Source organism: Balearica regulorum, chromosome 5 (genome assembly GCF_011004875.1).
Source record: "Balearica regulorum gibbericeps isolate bBalReg1 chromosome 5, bBalReg1.pri, whole genome shotgun sequence".
Classification (NCBI taxonomy): Eukaryota; Metazoa; Chordata; class Aves; order Gruiformes; family Gruidae; genus Balearica; species Balearica regulorum.
This window is the reverse complement of record NC_046188.1, coordinates 53,627,591-53,643,460: the sequence shown is the minus strand read 5'-3', so window position 1 is coordinate 53,643,460 and position 15,870 is coordinate 53,627,591. Positions and strand designations below refer to the sequence as shown.

Here is a 15,870-nt window from a genome sequence, read left to right as displayed (position 1 = left end):
TGAACTTGCTTCCAATTTATACTGTGTACGGAGAATCAAGCTTGTACTAAGTTGAAAAAGCAGAAGAGTTCAAACAGATGAAAATGTCTCCTTTTCAGTGGTGCTGAGCACTTGTAGTCTCAAAATTTAGAGTAATGGGAAGTTTGAAGATCATTTCATCCCCAGTAATTGAAATAGTAGGCCTTTTCAGGCAAGAAAAAAAAACAAAAAAAGTATGCTTTAAGCAGAAAAAAGGTACAAGCATGCTATCCAGAGGTAGCCAAAAAACGGGGAATGTTGTGAAAGAGCGAGCAAGCTAGATCTGTTGCCCAAATCAGACCCATGAAAGCTAGTGGACCACTCCTGGCCCATCATCTCTTATTAAAAGCAAACTTACCAGCCAGAATGGAGGTAATCAGCTATCTCCTGGTTTTCGCTGGGATTTACCAGAGACGTTTCTTGCTTTTGAAGACACAATTTCAGGCAGAGTCCCAGGAAGAAGACCTGAGGTGCTCAGAGCCCTCACCTGCAAATGGCAGAGACTGAGTCTCCGCTCTGCTTAATCCCAAGCAGGAATTTGAAGGGGCGCGTGGCAGATGAAGGAGGGGACCTGCCTTTCAGTGGGCAAAGGGGGAAAGTCTTATTTTTTCACATACAAAATTTCAAATGCTCTAACTCTGGTCCCACACTGAGCTAGGACGGCCATCCAAGGTCTTCTGCAAAATGCAGATGATATTCCTCCCCCAGCCCAAGCTGTGGACGCGTGTCTCTCGCTGTGCACCGTATGGCCAGCAAGTGTGGCCACAGACAGGCTCAGCACAATAATGTGTTTTCCTTCCTCTAACACCTGACGGTAGCATGGTCTCACGACAGCTTGGTCCCATTGCTGCATACTTTCCAAGGTGATATTAATCAAACAGATTAACATGTTTGCCTTTAATTTTACATTTCAGAAACAGCTGTTGAGCCACCTCAATGCCAGCAGTGCCTATTGCCAGCATTAGTGTCATTAGCAATCATTGCAGCTGTAATAGCATCATTATCTCCTGCTAAAAGGGTCACTGATGGCTCAGGACAGAGCTTCAGGGAAGCAAAAACAGGTCGGATGAAATGAGATGGAAACTGCAAACTGTTGCTTCTATCTTAACTTGCATAAAGACCTGTTGATGCTACCTAGAAGGATATTAATGTGCACAAGCAGCAAAAATTTTGGCTGGAGTGTCATCGAGGAGGTGGGGCTTGTGCTAGCTCTTGTGTCACTTGGGCTAATGTGTTGCATATAAATATGGGAAACAGAGAATGGAGATATTACTACCAACCAAGCAGTCTTCAACTCTCAGAGCAAACTTCTCTCCATCTCTTGCTGCCACTTCTTTGGGTAAGTCTGATTGCTGCCCTATTAGCTTCTACCTGTTTTGCAGAGCTGTTTTCTTAAGTTGATGTAGCTGGTGGTGACAAGTGCTGGCTCGCTAGTCCAAGAAAATGAAGTCTCCTCAGGTCTTTGAGCACATTGTGCTGGTTTTGGGCCATCATTGTAAATAACAGCCCCTTTCTGACTTGGCTGAGAGGGTTTTTCCTCTGAAGGGGTCTGCTGATCTCAGCTTTCCTGGGCACGTATACTACAGGGCTCAGTGGGGTGGTTCTTCCAGTCCAGTTTGGCCTTTTGGGGGAAGACAGCAGGGAGGCAAGGACTGATGTGAGCATGTGGATGGAGGTGGACTTCTGGTTATAATCATTAGTCATCTACTGTGACTTGTAACGCCTGATGCAGAAAGCTGTCCTTGCCTGTCAAGTTAGGACCTCTTTAGAAGGTCCATCTGCTACTTTGGTCTTATTTTCATGCCAAAGGAGCTAAAGGACATAAGACGCTTGATGACAACCTATTTGTCCCTCCTAGACCTCCATGTATCTCCTCTGCCTCTCAGCCCTAGGCCTCACCCTGCTCACCATGGCTCTCTGGATCCGATCACTGCCTCTCCTGGCCCTTCTCGCTCTTTCCGGCCCTGGGACCAGCCAGGCAGCTGCCAACCAGCACCTCTGCGGCTCCCACTTGGTGGAGGCTCTCTACCTGGTGTGTGGAGAACGGGGCTTCTTCTACTCCCCCAAAGCCCGACGGGATGTTGAGCGGCCTCTAGGTAAGTCAGGCTGACCTTGAACACAGTCGTATGCTATGCAATGCAAAAGGCAACAATCACCTATCTTTGACAGTGACACCAGGAATGTCCTTGATGGGGAATGCCAGGAATACCTCTAACATACCAACAGCATCACATTGCCAATGAAAAGCTTTTCAGGTAGAAAAGGCAGATGGGAGGGCAGGCAGGGAAAGAGGATTTATGAGGCAAAAGGAATTGTGGCTGAAAGCTCAAACTTGTCTATTTCTTCCTGTGGCCATTACACCAGCCTGGGAGTATTCATAGAAAATAAAGGTGGAAGGAATCCCGGAAGCCTGCTTCTGCCCTAAGACAGGATCAGTTGTCCCATCCTATTCCTGACCCATGCTTGTCTAGGATGTTCATAAAAACCTCCAGTGAGGAAGCTTCTTCTGCCTTCTGAAACTGCCTGTTTCCATGCCCAGCTGACCTTCTTCTTGAGTGTTTCTTCCCAATATCTAACCTGAACATTCCTTGCTGTAAATTATTTCTTGTCTTCATAGTGCACATGGGGAAGAGTCTACTCCTTTCTTCTTTATGGCTGTTTTTCAAAATATTTGCAGACTGTTCCCATGTCTAGTTTTAACCTGCTTTCAGCTAAATCCCCTCTACACCCCTCCACTACCTTCTTAGGTCATATTTTCTAAATCTCTGTCCATGCAAATTGTTCTGTGCTTGGTCCACATCCTCACTGACTGGTGATGCCTGGAGAAGCACACGGGACCCCAGCTGAGGCCATGCCAGTGCCAAGTAGAGTGAGCAAACTAGAAGAATTATATTGCATGTTTTTCACACCATGTTCCTGCCTACACAGGCGGTTTGCCTTTTTCAAAGCAGCACTGCACTGTTGATTGATAGTGATTACTGTCAGCCTTGGATGACTTGGCCCTCCCTTGGGTGGATCAGCAGTCTTTGAAGGACTGCTATCACAGTCAAACCCTTGACCTGGATGCACAACACAGTTTTGGTACCTACCTTGACCGTCTTTCCCATTTCTTAATGAACAAAGTCCCATCTTTTCAGTGTTTCTGTAGTTTCAAAGGTAATTTTTAGTACTAATCTTGCCCTTCAAGAGGCTTGCAATTGCCACAGCTTTATATCATCTCTTTTTTTCATGGTGGTGAAATGCTAGTGGAGCTGCTTTGGTTCTCCTCCTTAGGATTCCTGGACTACTGATGAGTGCAAGGACCGGGAGGCAGGAAGAGATGACAGCCCTACCTGCACACCCTCCATGCCAGGTCACTGCCCCTGGTTCAGCGCTTTGTGTCTGCATGGCAGTGCAGGGGGGATGAGGCAGTCCAGAGAGCTGCCCTTCAACATGGTGTTTGTACCCAGACGGGGCTAGGACCTGTAATACTCCAGCTATAATGCAAGCATGATGTCTCTCCTGGAGATGGGTACCTGCAGTTCGTCTCAGCTTTAGTTCCTCTATGAATCCAGAAAGTACACTCTTTCTCCTGTATTCCAAGCTACTAATAGAGACTTTGATTAGATGCAGAAGAGACCCCTGCCAAATCCCAGTCATTTCAACCCTCTCATTTCAAGATGGACCATTAGTTAACTTCCCCTGACTATGATACGCCTCTCCCACCAGTTATCCTCCCATCACTCGCTAGTTTCACTTGTATCCAATTCCTGCTCCTTCCTCCTACCTCCTTCTCTGGAGATATGCAAAACCCGCCTGGATATGATCCTGTGCAACCTGCTCTAGATGAACTTGCTTTAGCAGGGGGTTGGACTAGATGATCTCCAGAGGTCCCTTCCAACCCCTACCATTCTGTGATTCTGTGTGTGCAACCATCCCGTGAAACAGTTTAAAGGTCTTTGGAAGGTGAAGCAAAGTAATGTCATAGCAGAGGGTTTGCCATGATTTATTTTTAATTTAGTTGCTCCCTTCTCTGATGATTTATTTCTGAAGACCAACACGAATAGGTTAGAAGTTTTGTTAGCCACTTTCCTAAATACTGTATTGAGAATTTCATCAGCGCCACCAGTTTGAAAGTATCTGAGGACTTTCTACCTCTTGTTCCAGGGTTTTTTTGCCTAAGCCACCACCTCTTTGTCATACAAGCTAGTTGTGTTTACAGTCTGCTCACAGCTGCCTTGAAGGATGAAGACAACTAAATCACAAAACATTTACGAGCTATTTCCTCTTCTACTTAATGTTGGACTAAACCTTTCCTAATTTTTCCTCCTAGAACACTACCATAATGATATCTTGTTACTCTTGTGCCTCGTTCATTGCATCACACTTTGGGGACTTGGGGATTTTGCATCTCATGCTGTACTTTCATATTGCCCTAGAAACCTCATCTCATTCTCGCTTTCCAGGCATTATCTTTTTCTTGTTAGGGCCTCTTTTCTTCGTAGAGGAAAAATCATTGTCTTATTTGCCATTTTCTGTATTTTCGTTGGGCAACTAAAACCTGAATATTTATGTCCACAAGTTTTCAAGTTCCCACCAGCAAACGAGACATTCTGCTGAGTTTTGTCTGTGTCCAAATGCCTCAATTCATCATTCCTTCTAAAAACTCATCCCCAGCTGTGAACACGGACACACACGAATGCTTTCGCCATCGTCTTGAGGCTCCATCCAGGCAGCCAACAGGAGCAGACTGTTCAGGACCAGCTGGGAAATGCATCCAGCCCCAGGACAATCCCAGTTGTTGCCCCTTGCAATCCCATGGACATCCCAGTTATTTGGCCAGGCTCCCAGAAGAGTGGGTAATTGCTTGGAGGGGGCTGCAGTCCCAAGCCTCATCTCTCTGGAGCAGACCAACCCATTTTATTATCTTATTTACAAGCTGCTTGACCCCAGGGGGTGTGCAGGGTTTCTCTTCATCTCCACATGCCTGCCCCAATAAAGCCCCTGTATCCCCCTGTCCCTCGCACTCCTGATATCTACTCAGCTTGGCTCCTTCTAAGCACCATAGGATTATTTTGGGAGAGGAAACACAGACCCTGAAAGGTGCTGCAAGCCCCATCAACCCAGCGAAACCTTTGCAACTTCCTCCCCATTTTCCAGCCAACTCTGGCTTAAAAATCTGGTGTCTGCAAAGAGGGGATCTCTGCAGGGCTCAGCAGCCAGGGATGATGCTGTGTGATGTCTCACGGCTTATCTTTTTCTTCCCTGGCAGTGAGCAGTCCCTTGCATGGTGAGGTAGGAGAGCTGCCCTTCCAGCAGGAGGAGTTTGAGAAAGTGAAGCGAGGAATCGTTGAGCAATGCTGCCACAACACCTGCTCCCTCTACCAACTGGAAAACTACTGCAACTAGCAGCAAGGCCAGCGGCGGGGAGCTCGCGGACCATGGGCAGAAACACGCACTTACGCTACTGCACCTTCAAAGCAATTGAATAAACGTTGTGGATCTATTCAAAGGACTGCACTGGTTCATGCATCCATGTCTTGGGGAGGGGGCACTGATGATTACTTTAGGGTGTTGTTGTCTGTGCTTGGGTAAGGCAGTTTTAAGAGGTCCTGAAACCACCCATCACATTACACTATCCTTCTGCTGTCCAAATGAACTCCTTGGGAGGGAGGGGGATCACACAGAGCATATACACAGAGCACCCAGTAACCGCGGTGCCTGGGGTGCAAGGAGGAGAGGGCAGAGAGGTTTGAATGAGATTTCTCTTTCTAGGGAAACATTACAGGGGAATATCTGTGGCAATGTCATGCTGATCAGCTTCCTGCAGTTCACAGCCCAAATATAGCAAGGCAGCTGGGAGACTGAACTTCCTCAGCTGCGTAATGGAAACAGTTCAGATTAAGGAAAGAATTAAGTAACCTATTAATTGTACCCAGAAAAATCATGGATGACCACCATGACTAATTTAGAAAGCGTGTCTAGTTCCCCCTTCTGCTTGGTGGAGGCCCAGGCAGAGTTCTTGCTGTGGGACGTGTAGGACAAGTATTTGACAAACCATGTGTGTGTGCAGAAAACAGATTTCATCCAAAAGGAGTTTCGAGTGTATCGGCCAAGAGCTGTGCATTTCAGGGCAGCATCCCTGCTCCTGTTTCTGCAAACCTCTTTCTTGCCCCAAAATCACCACTTTTTGGGAGGAAAAGCTGCCACGGCAATGCCAGCTGGCTGGGGTGGCAGGAAGCATGGGGAAGGGTCATGTCCCCTCTGCTGAAGGACTCCCACGCCAGCGTAGTGGAAGCCATGCAGGAGGTGGTCATGGGACGGGTGCAGCCTGGCAGAGGTGGCAGCAGTGGCTGGGTCTGCATTTTGCTGGTGGCAGATTTTGAAAGCTGATCTGAGAGGAGGCTGTGGTTTTAACAGCCTCTTTTCCCAAACCAGATCTGAGTGCCTCCATCGGAGCCATGCAGATGGAAGCTGCCATCTCATCCCTGCCAGGATTTGTTGCTCTCGTTCCTATGATGAGCACAAACCTGGCAAAACCACTGCAAACTGAAGGGCTGGAAGAGCAGCTGGAGAAGCCGCTGAGAAGAAGACACAGCCATAAAATAGGAAATCAGGAAGCACCAGTGATTCCCCATGGTGACCTTCCATATGGGCTTCCTTGATGCATTCAAGAGCCTGTGACAGGGGCCCCCTCCTGCAGCTGCCACACCAGTGCTCCTCTGGTGGTGCAGCTCCCCCCAACCAGCCTTCCATCCCCCTTCATCACCCCTTCCTCTGGGTCCCACTGAATATTCTCAGCAGCAGAACTTGCAGCTGTGAGAGGCAGCCTTGAGCCAAAATCTTGTGGTTCTGAAGGCACGGCAAGACGTTTGCTGCTTCTGAGCTACTTGGCGCCCACCAAACCTCACAGCATTTAGCTTTGGTGTTTCTGTAAGGTACTCCTTAGAAACAATTCTCCTACCTGTCCTGGTGCCCCATGAGATCAGGACTAGTGTTACTGCAGTAAAAATAGCAGAGCTATTGCTCATGGTAAGGCCACCTTCATATTCAGGCATGCAATGCAGTTCCAGCAATCCCATAAATCCATCTGCCCCAAGGTGATGCCACCCTGAGCCCAAAGGAAGAGGAGAGATGCTGCCACTGGGTCTGCCTGTATGGTCTGGAGGGAAAGCACATCCAACAGAAGTGCTCCCCTCCACAGCTGAAAGCCCAAGGCTTGTTTGAGAAATGTTGCATTTCAGAGATAGCCTACACATGTTCAGCACCCAAGGGACCAGCAGTCACTTTCAGCAAGGTCAAGCCCCTGCAACAGAGCATGGTGGTTCCTGCATCCAGCCCAGAGCTGTTTATCTGCTGGCACTCCTGCCCCGGCAGTGAGGCTTGGGCAAGGACAGCTCTTCAGAGATGCCCAGCTTGTTTCCTACCCTCTGCCATTGTTTGGTTTGCTCGTTTGTTTGTTTGCTTTTTCTGAATGCTCTCAATTAAGACTGGTTGGGAAATTGCAAATGCCACGTTTTTTGCTGGAAAATGTTGATTCATCAAAACCAGCACTTCCCACAGGACTGGACTGGTTTTAGCAAGGCAGGATTTGAAGGGATGAAGGGACATGGGAAGTTCAGGTGCTCACTCTGCGGGCATCAGAGTGGGGATTTCATCCTCTGTGCCTGATTGCCCAAGACCACTGCTAACCGCCAGGCTTTGGGCTACCCCAGGCTGGACTCGTCTCCTTCTGCTGAAAAATCCCAGGAGGTTTCAGCAAACACAGAGTAGGAATTGTTTTGAAATCTTAAGATGGGGCAGGACCATCCTCTCCTACCCAGCTTGAGATGCAGTCTGATATTTTCTTGGCCGGTTTGGATGTTAGGTGAGATGGCGGTCTGGACACACTGGGGGCCCAGCTGGTGATTACCTGGGGCTGGAGCAGAAGAGACAAGGATGAGAAGCAGAAAGGGATCATGATGGCCATTCCTTACATTGCCTTTGTGCCTCCCGGGAAGAGGAGACAGTAGGTCCCTTGGTGAAGAAGGGAGGAGGAGGGAGTGGTGAACACCTAGGGCTGGAAAGGGAGGGATGGCCCCACATCTGTCTTGGGGAACCAGGCAGTCTGAGCTCTCTGCAAAGCACATGCAGCTGCTGTTGCACCTTTCTTCCCCAAAGCAAGAGCTGTCCTGGAGGCATACAGCATATGATGAGCCACGCTGCTCTCTGGGATGTGCAGGAGAAAATACTGTATCAATTTAAAAGCTATAGAAAACCTTAAAAAAAACCCCAAAACCTACCTTTATGAATACAAAGGTCCTTTCTCTTTCCAGAACTGAAAATAACAGCAAGGGCTTGGACAGGGCCAGCTCTTCTCTTTTTAAAAGCTGCGGTAAGGTCAAGGCCAAAGGAGAACAAAGGTACTTTCCCCCCCTTTTTCTGGGACCCCAGGGAAGGAAGTCTGAAGGCAACCCTATGGACTTTCCACGCTGGAGCACATGGCTCCTTGGCTTGCAAACGTGATGCTGCCAGCTCGCTGATCCTGCGCTGCGACAGAGCTGGCAGAGTTAGCCTCCTACCCCACCCAAACCTGAGGATGGGCAACAGCCCAGGATGTCCTTAAATGTGGTCCAGGGTGGCATTTCTTTGCAAGGCTCCCCTCAAATCCCTGTGCACTCGCACAGGCCATTCCTTGCTCTCAGATATGCTTGGGAGATGCCAGATCTTTTGAATTCCTGCAGGAGAAGTGACTCAGGGACAGGGAATGTTGCATCCATTGACCTCCCTCCCCGCTCCCCCTCCTGACTGGCTTTGCATTGTGATCTTTGGGAAGCAAATGCATCCAACCCCCTTTATTCTGACTCAGCAGTTGCTTTGAAGTGATTTTTGCGGTAGCGGTGGGGCATCATGCCCGGCTAAAATATCTTGGCTCTGCTACTCTTGCAACAAACTTCCAAAGGTCTCATGCTAGCGGTGGAGGGCAATTTGAAGAGAATGCAAATAAAGGCTTCGGTTCATTCATGCTGCTTGAATAGAGAATTGAAAGCTGAGCCGCAGAGGGGATTGCAAGACAAATTCTTTGGGCTGCTGAGTTGTTAACACTGCCTAGAAAAGAAAGGACCAAAGTTGCCCCTGTTTCCTGTGTGCGTAAGCCCTTACCCAAAAGGGCTTCATTCCGGTTTTGAGGAAAGGGGAGTGATGTGCATAGGAAAGGGAATGGAGGGGAGATGCTGCGGGGCACCGACTGGCGGGGTCTGCAGTGGCTGGGTGACAGACCATGTCTCCAGGTTGCTGGATGGGCTGCGCTGCTCCAGCTTATCTGGAGAGGAAGGGAAGGCTGCCACTTTCCCGGAGCTAATCCGACTGTATTATTTCCTTTTCCGGGAAGCCATAGATAGAAGACTGCTGTCTATTACCCTTGTAACTCATAGATTTACTCTATATAAGAAATATCCAGACTATACTCCGAGATTTACTTTTTTTTAACCATCTTACCAGCATTTTAGGAAATTCTAAACCTGCTTACAGCCTTATCTGCAGCGTGACTCCTTAATAACTGACTTGCAGCAATGACTTGAGTTGGAAAGCATGCACTGAGCAGATTCAGTGTCAACACCCCAAATTCCCTCTGATTTACGCCAACCTCACCAAAGACACCTATTTTGAACAAAAAATAGCCCTTCTTCCTTCTCCTTTCACCCTGGGCAGGAAGAAAGCTCTAGGTCAGGCTATAAATTGATCTGGAAAGTCATTGCCAGTGCATTGTCTCTGGGTGAATTATTCCTGCGTGCGGCAGGGAGGAAGGAGGCCGTTTTTTTCCGAGCCCAATGCCAGGCTGGCTCTCGCGTCCTCCCCCCCCAGTTCTATTGGGCAGAGCAGGAGTGAGCAGACCTGGGACAATAACGGGAAGTGAAGCAAGCCCATAGGAGCGCACAAGGAAATGATGCGAACCTTAATCCTTTCCCTCCATCCCCAGACGGCTTCAGGACTGGTGGCCGGAGGTTGAGGAAGCATTTGAGCTCCTCCAAAATCGTTTCTGTTATTGAAAGACCTGGCCAAAATATCAAAATATGGCACTTTTTTTTTCCTGCTTGGTAAATGCCAGGATTTCCAGGATGCATGTCCTTGCTCACAGTGAAATTTCCCACAAAATGTTTTCAGATTTTGGAAGAAAATGGATAACGGAAATAAATTTAGCTTTTGATTTCCAGGCTGTTGTCATTTGGGCTTTGTAATGCTGTATTTTGGAGGCGGGGGTATTTTACAGAACTGCCAACCTCTGAAATGTAACTTTTTGTCGGAAAATAACACAGCTTCCTCTTTTCTAATCAGAAAACGGAAAATCAAATATAAATGACACCACCCACCCTACATTGACGATAAACCGTTCTGTGGAAGTTTCAATGGAAAAAATTTCTATGCTTTTTTCCACTTATCAGAAACCTCCTCCACTTTGGAGGCTGGGACCCAGCAGGGTCCTGGCTCTGCAGACGTGCCTGCCAGCAGATCTTGCACACCCAAGTTTCCAGCTTTTCCTACTTGCTATGGAAATGTTGGGGGGGGGGGGAATTTTTAAAACTTATCCCCAATAAATGCCATCTTGGCCCCTGGGTTTCTGCTGATTTCAGTGATGAAAGAGAAATCTTGCTGAAACAGCTTGAGACCTGACCCAAGCCTAGTTAAAAGCACACCCAGGGTGCAAACCGCAGTGTGGTCCTCTCCTGCCTCTGAATTTGTTTTTTCAGTCACTTTTTAAATGTCTGCAAGCTAAACCTGGCCACATTTTTCCAAATGCTGACACCTTGTCCTGAAATAATGAATTCCAATCCCAAACGAGGAAAAAAACCTGACCTCACAAAATTCTGATGGAATGTAGATAGGTTATTTTTCAGACCTCATCCCAGTGCAGGTGTTACAAGGCAGGTATCCAAAGTGCCTCCCTGTGCACCCATGTCCATTTTGGCTCACAGAAGCGTGGGTGCTTTTCAGCAGTGAGGAAGTGGTAGCAGGAAGGTGATGAGGTTGCCCTCTGGCTCATGCAGCTGGGGTGGGGAGGGGGCACCTGGCTCAGCCTGGCTTATGCCAAGGAGGCAGGAGGACCACCAAAGGCTGAAGGCCCTCTTGGAAAGCACTCCTCCAGCAGTTCCTTCGCTCCTGCAAGATCTCTGACCCCACCCCAGGGACATCGAGCGGCACCGAGCACTGACGTCATGCCCATTTTTCCTTTATAGTTTAGACTACAGAGCCCCAATGCCATTCTCAAGATGCTTTCCATTAATCTTTACCCCGTGGAGCCGTTGCTTTGACTGGCCCATTTTGCTGTGCATCCCGTTTAAGAACATAGAACTGGGAGTGACTTTCAAGCCATTTGCCTTGGCCCTTGGTAACCTTGCGTCACTTTGCCTTCTTCATCTCCAAAAAAGCTTTTTACTTCACAATTTCTTCCTTTAGCCTGTGTGCAGCTTTAGTTTCTGGAACCTTTCCTGAGGAATTCATCCTCTCCTGTTGGGCTTCACAGTCCTCACAACCTGGAAAAGATTCTGAGGTTTCACATATCTGTTGAGAGCAAAGCAATTATCCGTGACTCTGTCACCGAAATAGGGCACCACAAAAAATGCTGGGAATCTGTTAAATCTCGATTCCTGTGATGCCTTTCCCTTCTCCTGCAGTCCCAGCTGCTGCCAGGGGATGGAGCACGGGCAGCCCACAGCTGGATCTGGCAGCCCTGCCTGCAGCTGCCTGGCAGCACCATCTAGGGCAGGGCAAGGTGGCACGGGCACCAGGGACCCTCCAAAATAAGGGAGGCGGGGGGGGGGGAGAGATTAATAAATACAGACCATGTAAGATGTTGGAGGAAAAGTCGCTGGAGATGTGATGCTGGAGTGAGACTTTGCACCAAGACCATGGGACTAATGGAGCTGGAGCAGCAAGGAGACAGCTGGAGCACTGCGAGCCAACTGGCTGTCCACCCATGGGCTGCTCTGGATGGTGATGCCAGCCCTCACTGGCACGGCCAGTGACCTGGAGTGATGATGAGTTGGGTTGCTGCTGCTTTTTACTCCGGTCTTTGTTTAAAGGTGGTATTTCTCCAAGGAGGGTTTTGGTTGTGTTTCTGAACCTCCAGGCTCTTGAAGCTGGGACCACCAACCTGGGTCTCACACCCCAGAGCACCCTCACTGCTGGTACAATTACCACCCTGCAGCGCACCTCTCTGCCATATGCTCTGGGGAAACTTTACCTGCCTAGTATTTCCCTGGATGTAGCATGCATCTATGGAGTGTTTTGGGTCAGATGGGCATGTGTTTTCAAGTCAGAAATCCCCTTTTGAGCAGATCTAAGTTTAGGTCCTCAGTAACCTCCTGCCCCAAAGAGCCTGTGCTGTGCAACAAAACCCTGGGCTCTTCTGGCTCACCCTGTCACTGAAGGACTGCCAGAGCATAGATATATATCCTGAGTACAAATATTAATGTTTCAAACAAAGCTGGGATGTCTCCTCACCCAGCATTACCACTGGGCTGGTACTCAAATCACCACTCCCGCCTGCTCACAAAGCATTTCATGGCATCATGGTCCTCCTCCTCGGAGCAGATATTCTGCTGTTGGGGATAGCCATTGCCCCAGCCGACATCTCTTCTCTGCTGGGATGAGGACCTAACAAGGGGTTATGACATGACGTTGTAGCCAGCAGAGGGAGTGCGCAGAGCTTCAGCTGCGGCACGGCCTGGGAACAGCCGGGAAAATGTATTGAACCCGGGCCGGAGCCACAGGGTGCTGAAACAAGGGTTTGCCCTGGCTCAGTCACCAGCCCAGTGATGCTCAGCTGTGAGAGGATGGGGGAATGCATCTGCCACGAACCCCCCTGGAGACCTGGGGTACTGGGTGAGCCAGAGATGAGGATCCCCAGGGAAGGACACAATTGAGTCTCTTAGACTTTGGTCATTTTGCAGCACTTGCTCCAAGCCGTCAAGTGAAATTCCCCGTTAATTCAGTTCTAGGTTTGGGCACTTACAATTGCTTTCCAGCTCAAGTAATTTCTGCAGCTCATTTGTTACAGAATCATTCCTATAGCATTTTATTTCCAAAGCAATTCGTACCTCCATCCCAGCACTAGCTTAGTCCTTGTGCCTCACATCGGCACCGGATCCGGGAGGGACTTGGCAGGCTGGGAGCATTTTAGGCAGAGCTTCATTTGAATTTAGGCCAAACAGAGCAACACACAGCTAATTTGTATCGCTTTAGTGAATTAAAGACTCAACATCTGGCAGTATCTATAACAGCCTCTTATCTTAGGAAAAGGGTCTAAATTATTCTCCATTAAATGCTTCAGTGGTGGGGGGACCTCTCCACTCACGTACAATAATAGAAATATAATTAGTTACCCAAATGCACATTGGCGAAGACTTGTGCCCGGTCCCCTCCTAACTGTGTGAATCCCCCAGGTTTTTAAACGAAGGCTCTTCAAGCACTAATGGGCAATTTTGCAACTTGTGTCTACGCAGATCAGTAACCAGAGAGAGTAATGTAACTAAGTCAGGTGTCTCTGGGATTGAGTTAGGACAAGCCCGTGAGGGGATCCTGATGTGGATGAGATAAATATGCCATTAAATCACTTGCAGAGTGATGTTATGTAGGGAAAGCGGAGCATTGAGTGTTAGGAAGATGTTGCGTATGGTGAGCACAACCACAGGCTGATTAACACCCCTTGCGAGCCTGATAAAAGACAATGGGCCACATTTTCACCGCTAAATACATCAGGGATAAAAGGGAGCTGTGGGAAGAAGCAGAAAAGAACAGCAGGAATGACCTGACCTGCTTGAAACCTGCCTTTCTACCAGAGAGCAAGGAAGCTTGCTGTACTTATCTGAAAAAATGGTTGAGAGAGATTTGGTCACAACCAAGCCATTGGGTGTGAGAAGAGTCCTTATGGTGAACAGTGGCCAAGAGCCTTGCAAGATTTAATGTCTGGAAGGTGAAGTTAAGCCCGTCTGGGCTGGATTGGTGTTTGGTGGGCAAGAGGCAACTACTCAGTGGGACAGTTCAGATGTTGACACAAATACTTGCATTGCTTGAATCAATGGAAGATGAAGCTTGTTCAGTGGGACCTGGTTGCTCGCCCCAGTGCCAGATGCTTGCTCTGGGAGCAGTTGGGTACAATTCTCTCGTCACATGTAGAAAATCCCCCTTCCTCCACTCAAAACTTGTCTGAGACTTCCCATGTGCCTGGTGCTCTTGCTGCTGCCTCAGACCCATTGCCCCTCTTTCTACTTTGTCCCCTGAGGAGAAGGTGGGGGTGGCAGTATTTACACCCTACAAAGAGGGGGTGTGGAAGTGACTGGGAAGTGACACTATTGCTGGGAGGGGCTCCTCTGCAGGGAAAAGCAATACACTGATGAGGGCAGAGACATGAGCAGTGGAGATCTCTGCTGGAAAACTGCCCCATTTTGCAGCCCGTACCCCCTCACAGCCGAGATGTGTCAATGAACCCTGCCACCAACCCACACAGCCTGCTGATGTTACTGTTCCCTTCCCAAAGTGAGGATCAAACGAGGAGAATAAATCCCTGGGAAGGAAAAGAGAGGTCCTTGTTTCCTCCTCCCTGCACTTGCTCTCCAATTAGCCTTCCTCCCAGGTCACGAGAAATCTCATGCAGCTCTGCAGCAGAAGACACACTCTGCCTCACCAACTATGTTGTGTGCTGTTAGCTGGACCCAAGACAGCCTGGTATTTCCAGTCTATAGCTACTCAAAATAAAATCTGAGAGGAAACCCAGCACTTGCTAGTGATGTGGGTGACTCCTTCAAATCCTGAGCCTGTCTCGCTCACAGCAAAGTGGGACTGGCAGGCCTTCAGAAAGGTGGGGTGGAAAAGCTGCGATGGGTTCAGTGAAGGAAGGGAAGAAAAATCAGTGCAAAATGCCTTAAGCAGTGATTTGTTTAGTCTTTTGTTATGGTTAGCTCCAAATCAGCAAGTACAACCAAGCTGTCAGCAAATCCATTTTAGATATGAGCAACCCTCTAAAATTTCCCTCGGTCTATAATATCCTCCACACATGCTAATACAAATTCCCTTTTTGACAACACCTGATGCCTAGTGTAGAAGCAAGAGAAGACTTCATTCCCCAGGGCAGTGGGATCTCTGGGGTGATGCCTTTCCCCTTGGCTACCATGGCATGCCTCTCTAACAAGACCCACACTGCAAACTATTTTATTTGACTATTTCTGATTGCCAAAGCATGTATCCAGACAGTCCAGCAGAGATGTGGGCAGCAGCACATGTGCCCTGCTTGGGCACTCACTGGGGCACAGCGAGGTTCAACACACCAGTGAAGGTCCTGCAGGAAACCTCTCGTGGCAGCAGCAGCGCCAGGGCTGCATGTCAATCATAGAATCATGGAATCACAGAACGGTTTGGGTTGGAAGAGACCTTCAAGATCATCTAGTTCCAACCCCCCTGCCATGGGCAGGGACACACTCCACTAGACCAGGTTGCCCAAAGCCTGTTGTCCCCCAGCTTCATCACAGAGTTGTCCTTCACTGCTCTGTCTGGGATCCCAGCTTGCATGCTTTGCTTTCCCTCCCCAACAAAATCGCAAACCACAGCAGGGTGGCTGCAGAGCCCGGGAACAGACCCTGGGACGATGCCCTGGGGGAAAGTGGTTGTCTGTAGGAGAGACCAGAGCAGCTCACATGATACAAAAAAAAGGCTGTGGTTGGGAGGCTGACTCCCCACAGCCTGTGCTGCGGCAAAGCCAGAGGAGAGGCAGGTGAGGAAGTAGCCGCTGTTTGGGTAAAAGTGTGGCAGCACTGCCTTCCCAGCCAGGTGCTGAACACCAAAGCCAGCTGGAGCATGGCCAGGTTAAACCAAGTGAAGTGCTCACACCCTATGGTCCGT

The 15,870-nt window shown here is 48.9% G+C and overlaps 1 protein-coding gene across 1 annotated transcript; it reads left to right on the top strand.

The window, feature by feature from the left end:
• Window positions 1–1,278: 1,278 nt before the first annotated feature.
• Window positions 1,279–5,509, top strand: INS (insulin). The gene is made up of 3 exons (XM_010307563.2): window positions 1,279–1,357; window positions 1,911–2,114; window positions 5,270–5,509. Exons 1-3 carry the CDS (start codon window positions 1,279–1,281, stop codon window positions 5,404–5,406), a joined length of 420 nt encoding a protein of 139 aa, XP_010305865.2. The 3' UTR covers window positions 5,407–5,509.
• Window positions 5,510–15,870: the final 10,361 nt, after the last annotated feature.